Source organism: Lagenorhynchus albirostris, chromosome 18 (genome assembly GCF_949774975.1).
Source record: "Lagenorhynchus albirostris chromosome 18, mLagAlb1.1, whole genome shotgun sequence".
Lineage (NCBI taxonomy): Eukaryota > Metazoa > Chordata > Mammalia > Artiodactyla > Delphinidae > Lagenorhynchus > Lagenorhynchus albirostris.
The window spans coordinates 33,974,297-33,981,757 of record NC_083112.1 but is presented as its reverse complement, the minus strand read 5'-3'; the positions used below and the strand labels follow the sequence as shown (position 1 = coordinate 33,981,757).

General features: G+C 42.3%; 1 protein-coding gene across 1 annotated transcript; it reads left to right on the top strand.

Moving 5' to 3' along the window:
• The first annotated feature begins 875 nt into the window (after nt 1-875).
• Nucleotides 876-6,096, top strand: PCDH20 (protocadherin 20). The gene is made up of 2 exons (XM_060129105.1): nt 876-1,007; nt 2,044-6,096. Exons 1-2 carry the CDS (start codon nt 876-878, stop codon nt 4,762-4,764), a joined length of 2,853 nt encoding a protein of 950 aa, XP_059985088.1. The 3' UTR covers nt 4,765-6,096.
• Nucleotides 6,097-7,461: the final 1,365 nt, after the last annotated feature.

Sequence of the window (7,461 nt, the reverse complement as noted above, 5' to 3'; positions counted from 1 at the left end):
TGAACCTAGGCTTCAGTGAGTGCTCTCCAAAAAAAGAAAAAACAAAAAATACATCCCTTAGAGAAATCTGGTAAAATTGCTTGCAGGCAGAACCACTTCTGTTACCAAGCAATTGTTGCCACTCTCCCTCTTGGCTCTTTACCTTAGCCAGAAGCCGCGGTTGTCTCAAAAGACCACAAGGCAGACACCCAGAGACACTTGCGCCTACAACTAGGAAATTGGCAGAAGCTTTGTCACCGCCAACTGCGAAGCTTCAAAATTAAAGCACGTCGAAACCTTCACCGATTTCATATATTTGCTTCTCTGCTTCAGACCGTCTTACTAAGAGTTTGAAGTTCCTTCTCTCTGCAGAGAAAGTGGATTTTCTTTCTCTGTGCAAACACTGCTGGATCCAAGTCTCTCGGAAGAACTGGTGGCAAAGCAGGCGTTTGGGGATCGCGCCTGTGATTGCTCCGTAGTGCCGACTTCCTCTCTCTCTAATCAGATGTAAATTCAAGCTTATTAATTTAGTCTAATTCTCCCTCTCACGCTCGCAACCTGTGAACTTGGGTCCTGACTGGTGCTGCGAGGAGGGAGGACGGTGGACAAGCGCCCCGGAGTCCGACCGGGTGGCGCCTAGTCGCCGTCTTCAGAGGCAAGTCCCCGCTCCGGCTCCTCCGCCGGGGTCTGGACTTAACCCAGGTCCAGGACAGGAAACCATGACCGTGCCTCGGTACCCCCTCACCTTTCTGCCCCCCGCCCCACCTTGAGCTGCTGTCCTTAACTGACGAGCCAGTGACTATTGGCTGAAGTTCCCTAGCCATTTGCATGCACAGAGAGGGAGTGTCTTCTGTCGCCTCCCCGTCAGGAGCGCGCCGACTGCAGCCTCCAAGGGAATGCGCAGCCGAGGGGATGCGCGCAGCTCGAGGGCCCTGCCAGTGAGCTGGCGCCCGGCGACCTGGCACCCGCGCCTGGATATGGGGCGTCTAAGTCGTTCCAGGAGCAGCACCAGACACAGACACCTACCGGTAAGAGTAGGGGTCCACGAGCCTCGCGGCCCCGACAAGTTACAGTACTGTGGAGCAGTTCCCACTCCTTTATGGTTTCTCAAACCTTTTACCTTAATTTAAACTTCCCAGGAAGGTTGGGTGGAGGGAACGGGAGTTTGGGATAATGTGTCTGCATTTTAGCAAGGAATAGGCAAGTCCTTGGCTCGTGAGAAGTTTCTGAAGCAGAAATGTAGGCAGATGAGGTGGAGGAGGCTGGGGTGTGCTCAATTGGCTTTGAGATAAAGGGGTTCGTAGATTGTTTCCTGCGGCCAGCATCTGGCTGTGACTGTCTACTGCAATTGACAAATTGTTTTTGCATAATCATTTCCCACATTTACTTCTCTTTCCCTAAGGGAGGGGGATTAGTGAGAGCTTGTTAGGGGGTGGAAATACAGATCCTTTCGATTTGAGTTTAGATACGCACTAAAATGAAAATCAATTCTTCCGACCTAAAGCATTTATTTGGTGGGGTAGGGAGTCCGAGGGGGTAGAGTTACTTATTATTATTGTTGTTGTTGTTGTTGTTATCGGTCTCATAGCAAGGGATGCAACACATTTCGCATTTCGGGGATCTTAGTGGTAGAAACATTTCAATGGAAAATAAAGTGCCCACCTCTCGGTCCTCTCCACTACCAGCCCCCTCCCTCCCCATGACCTACCCTGGTGGTTTCTCTGTCGCGTTGCGCAGTCCTCTCCACTCCGACATGTACTTCCAGGGATGAGTTATGGTTTGGGATTCCGAATATTAACTGAGCGAGGTGGTGATGGGGAGACGGGCAGGGGCAGGGGTCGGGGGGAGATGTAGAAAGTAAAGAGAAAAATTAAGTTTTGGAGACACTGTTTCCCCATAGATCTCTCCTTTACAGCAAGTTTCCTTTTCACCCCGTTCTGCCTGGAGCGTTTGCCTTTGGGAATGGGGATGGAGCCAGAATGATCCCAGGGCAATAGTTCTGACTCCAAGCTCTGTGTTTTCCGCGTGTGTGTAATAAGCCTTCTCTCCACCCCCCACGTTCAGCATCTGCTTCTGTTTTTCCTCTTCGTGGGACCCTTCAACTGCCTGGCGAGTTACAGCCGGGCCACGGAGCTTCTGTACAGCCTGAACGAGGGACTGCCCGCGGGGGTGCTCATCGGCAGCCTGGCCGAGGACCTGCGTCTGGTGCACGGAGCAGGGAGGCAGGACCCGCAGTCGCAGCCCCCGGAGCACAGCGGCGCTGAGCGGAACCCTCCTCTCTCCTTCAGCCTGGCCTCCCAGGGACTGAGTGGCCAGTACGTGATCCTAGACAATCGCTCCGGGGAGCTGCACACTTCTGCCCAGGAGATCGACAGGGAGGCCCTGTGTCTTGAAGGAGGTGGAGGGGCTGCCTGGAGGGGCAGCATTTCCATCTCCTCTTCGCCTTCCGCTGACTCTTGTCTTTTGCTTCTGGATGTACTGGTCCTGCCTCAGGAATACTTTAGGTTTGTGAAGGTGAAAATCGCTATCCGGGACATCAATGACAATGCCCCACAGTTCCCTGTTTCCGAAATATCGGTTTGGGTCCCAGAAAATGCACCTGTAAACACCCGGCTGGCCATAGAGCATCCTGCCATGGACCGAGATATAGGCACTAACGGAGTTCAGACCTACCGCTTGCTGGACTACCATCGTATGTTCACCCTGGACGTGGAGGAGAATGAGAATGGGGAGCGAACCCCCTACCTAATTGTCATGGGACTGTTGGACAGGGAGACCCAGGACCAGTATGTGAGCATCATCATAGCTGAGGATGGTGGGTCTCCACCACTGTTGGGCAGCGCCACCCTCACCATTGGCATAAGTGACATTAATGACAATTGCCCTCTCTTCACAGACTCACAAATCAATGCCACTGTGTATGGGAATGCTACAGTGGGCACACCGATTGCAGTTGTCCAGGCTGTGGACAGAGACTTGGGAAACAATGCTCAGGTCACCTACTCTTATAGCCAGAAAGTTCCACAAGTATCCAAGGATTTATTCCATCTGGATGAAAACACTGGAGTCATTAAACTTTTCAGTAAGATTGGGGGAAGTGTTCTGCAAACACACAAGCTCACCATTCTTGCTAATGGGCCGGGCTGCATCCCTGCTATGATAACTGCCCTGGTGACCATTATCAAAGTCATTTTCAGACCACCTGAAATTGTCCCTCGTTATATAGCGAATGAGATAGATGGTATTGTTTACCTGAAAGAACTGGAACCTGTTAAAACTCCAATTGCATTTTTCACCATAAGAGATCCAGAAGGTAAATACAAGGTGAACTGCTACTTGGATGGTGAAGGACCATTTAGGTTATCACCCTACAAACCATACAGTAATGAATATCTGCTAGAAACCACAAAACCTATGGATTATGAGCTACAGCAGTTCTATGAAATAGCTGTGGTAGCCTGGAACTCTGAGGGATTTCATGTCAAAAAAATGATTAAAGTGCAACTTTTAGATGACAATGATAATGCTCCTATTTTCCTTCAACCGTTGGTGGAACTAACCATTGAAGAAAACAACTCACCCAATGCCTTTTTGACTAAGCTAGATGCTACAGACGCTGACAGTGGAGAGAGGGGACAAGTTTCATATTTTCTGGGACCTGATGCTCCATCATACTTTTCCTTAGACAGTGTCACAGGAGTTCTGACAGTTTCTACTCAGCTGGATCGAGAAGAGAAAGAAAAGTACAAGTACACAGTCAGAGCTGTTGACTCTGGGAAGCCACCCAAAGAATCAGTAGCCACCGTGGCTATCACAGTGTTGGATAAAAATGACAACAGTCCTAGGTTCATCAACAAGGACTTCAGCTTCTTTGTGCCAGAAAACTTTCCAGGATATGGTGAAATTGGAATAATTAGTGTAACAGATGCCGATGCTGGGCAAAATGGATGGGTTGCCCTCTCCGTGGTGAACCAGAGTGATATTTTTGTCATAGACACAGGAAAGGGCACGCTGAGAGCCAAAGTCTCTTTGGACAGAGAGCAGCAAAGCTCCTATACTTTGTGGGTTGAAGCTGTTGACGGAGGTGAGCCTCCCCTCTCCTCTACTACAAAAATCACAATTCTCCTTCTAGATATCAACGACAACCCACCTCTTGTTTTATTTCCTCAATCTAACATGTCTTACCTGTTGGTTTTACCTTCTACTCTCCCTGGCTCCCCAGTTACAGAGGTCTATGCAATTGACAAAGACACAGGCATGAATGCTGTCATAGCTTACAGCATCATAGGGAGAAGAGGTCCTAGGCCTGAGTCATTTAGGATTGACCCTAAAACTGGCAACATTACTTTGGAAGAGGCATTGCTGCAGACAGATTATGGGCTCCATCGTTTACTGGTGAAAGTGAGTGATCATGGTTATCCCGAACCTCTCCATTCCACGGTCATGGTGAACCTATTTGTCAATGACACTGTCAGTAATGAGAGCTACATTGAGAGTCTTTTAAGAAAGGAACCAGAAATTAACATAGAGGAGAAAGAACCACAGATCTCCATAGAACCGACTCATAGGAAAGTTGAGCCTGTGTCTTGTATGCCCACCTTAGTAGCTCTGTCTGTAATAAGCTTGGGTTCTATCACTCTCGTAACAGGGATGGGCATGTACATCTGTTTGAGAGGGAAAAGGCATCACAGGGAGGATGAAAATTTGGGAGTACAAATTCCATTAAAAGGAAAAATTGACTTGCATATGAGAGAGAGGAAACCAATGGATATTTCTAATATTTGATTTTTTTTTTTTTTTGCTGTGGAGTAACAGATGTTTTAACTGACTTTGGAGAGTCTTCACCACCCAAAGAGTGTTGGACATCTAATTTATAACTTGTACTGTATTGTAAATAGCTGTTTACAAGTTTTTAAATTCAAAATCAGAGGTTATAAAATGTGTACAGCATTTTTTTAATGAAAATTGGTACTAACAGCTTTGGAACTGTTATAAAAAAAAGCTTGGACATGATTTGCAGCTTTCATACACCAAGCAGATGATTGTTAAAACCCGGGAATAAGGTAAGAAAATGGTACATTGCATTTTTGGCTAAAAAAGTCCTTTAACCACAAGAGGGCACCAGCTGCTCCTTTGCAGGGAACTCTTTTAAGGTATTGTACATGACAGTTGTACATGAAATTAATGAAAGAGTCTATTTTAAATATATTGTTTTTAACATTAAACAAAGATGAAATTAAAGTAAATGGAATGTCACCCCACTTAAACGTATGATAAAAAAGAAAAGAAATGCATTTGTAAACAGAATGTTTATTACCTCACAAGTGCATAATGTATAATTTGAAAGAGAAGACTTCACAAAGAAGCGCAATTCTTTTTTAGCAAGGATAAACGCTTTGCCATGTGTTAAAGATCTGACGTGCTGAAGATTAATTCGCCTTCTGTGTACTCTGGTTGCTTTCTGTTTGCTTTACCACTGCACTTGTTATTATTACAAGGGAAAATATATATATTCTTTCTTAAAGAAAATGTAACTAGAAATTATGTGCAAGAGAAACAGTCAGAAGCAAAGATATGTTTCAATCTTAGTTGCTTCATAGGTGTTCATGACATTTTCATGCTTTCACAACTTGTCAGTAGTGTTCTATACTTGGGTTATGTATTAGATTCTTATATACTTTAACTCGTGTTACAGAAAAAAAGAAAAATCTTATTAAAACAAAATTATTCTAGAAGCTGGTGGACACTACTGGTTGTTTTAGCTGGACCTTTTCTATGAAAGTTATACTTATATTTTTGTTGTTGTTTAGGTTTGTTGGCTACCGGTTCTGGCTTCCTTTCTTTGGCTTTGGATTAGGTCCAAGAGTTTATTTGTAAGCCCAGCAGCAGATTTCTTTGATAATTTAGCTTTTACTGAACACTTTGCAGTGAAGCAAGCTGGTTTATCAGTGATTGATCATCTTCACTTCCATGTGTGAGCTGGAAATTTTATTTTATATGAGAGCTATAGCAAAATTATCTTTGTAAACAAAGAATAAGTGTTAGCTTAAACTGGATCATTCTACTTTTGGGCATCATGTGTCTGTACTGTACCAAAAGTGTTTCTATGTCTGCAAATTAAAGGTATATATTTTCATAATTTCTTTCTCATTTTTACTGTTTTATATTTGAACATGGGCTTGTTCTTTTACTGAAGCTCCTGTTAATGGCATTCATTTGCTTTTAGAGGTAAATGTGGGTAAACTAAATATTCTGTTATGTTAACGTTTATATTAAACTAATTCATTACTTAATTAAACATTTGGTAAATTATTATAAATACATGTGTAGTTATAGACATATATAGACACACACACACATATATATATATGTATATATATATAATAGAAAAAGAGTATGCCTATGTGTTTGATAGAAGTTCACATGAAAATTTACACCCATGCATGTGTATATGCATATTAATTTATTATGACTTAGAATCAATTATAAACACTCATTTTAATACATACTTATAACAAATCCTCTGTTAGCTGTGTTACAAGTGCTTTCAATAAATTTTAAAATAAAAACACATTGCAAAAAAAGAATTGAATACAAAAACTCAAGACCTTTTGAATAGGTATTAACTCATTTTCTTGTTTTCTTCAATTTGAGAATTTTAATAAATAAAATAATAAGCATATGAGGCAGTAGTGTTTGTTACAAAAAGGATATATATTTTTATTGGAAATTCCTTTTTTATGAGAGGCCACTGAGCTAAGAAAGTAAGAACATTTAACTCCCCAAACTTTTCATTCATAATTGATATAGAGCAATGGAGGAAACCATCCTCCACCAGTCATTTTTATATCTGATTTCTCTCTTTTACAGGGAAGAAATACATGTGAAACAAGTAGAACCATTAAAAAAAAAAAGTCGTCTACAAATGCAATGATTTAATTATCAGTATAAATAACAAAACATTTTATTCTTTTATGAGTTTGAAGAAGGTTCATGTGTTTGGGGTATGGATTTCATCTCTAGCATGAAAAAAATGCCTGTAACATTAATAAAAGGACATATTTCTGAATAACTTCTTGTGCCAAGATTTCCTTTACAAAAATATCTCATTCACTTTAAAAATATATATAACCAGTAAAGTTAAAGTAAATTAAGCTCAAAGATAAAAGCCCCTTTTTTCTAACACCTTGCGCTAGAACGGTTGCCAAAATGTATGCTAATCATGTCAATGTTGTTAGTTGAGCTGGCACAAAAATAAATGTTCCATTCATTAAAAACCCTAATATCCATTTAACAGTTTGAGAACCAGTGAGTACTCTTTGCCCAATTTAATGAAGAAGAGATTGCTCTGATCTTCACACTGCCAAACCCATTCTTACACTACAGAGAAAACTGTTCATTAATTTGGAGCTGGAAATTTAAAACAACATAGCAATTTCAGCTACAAGGGAGGAAACAATTTACCTTACTTGACGCTTTAGA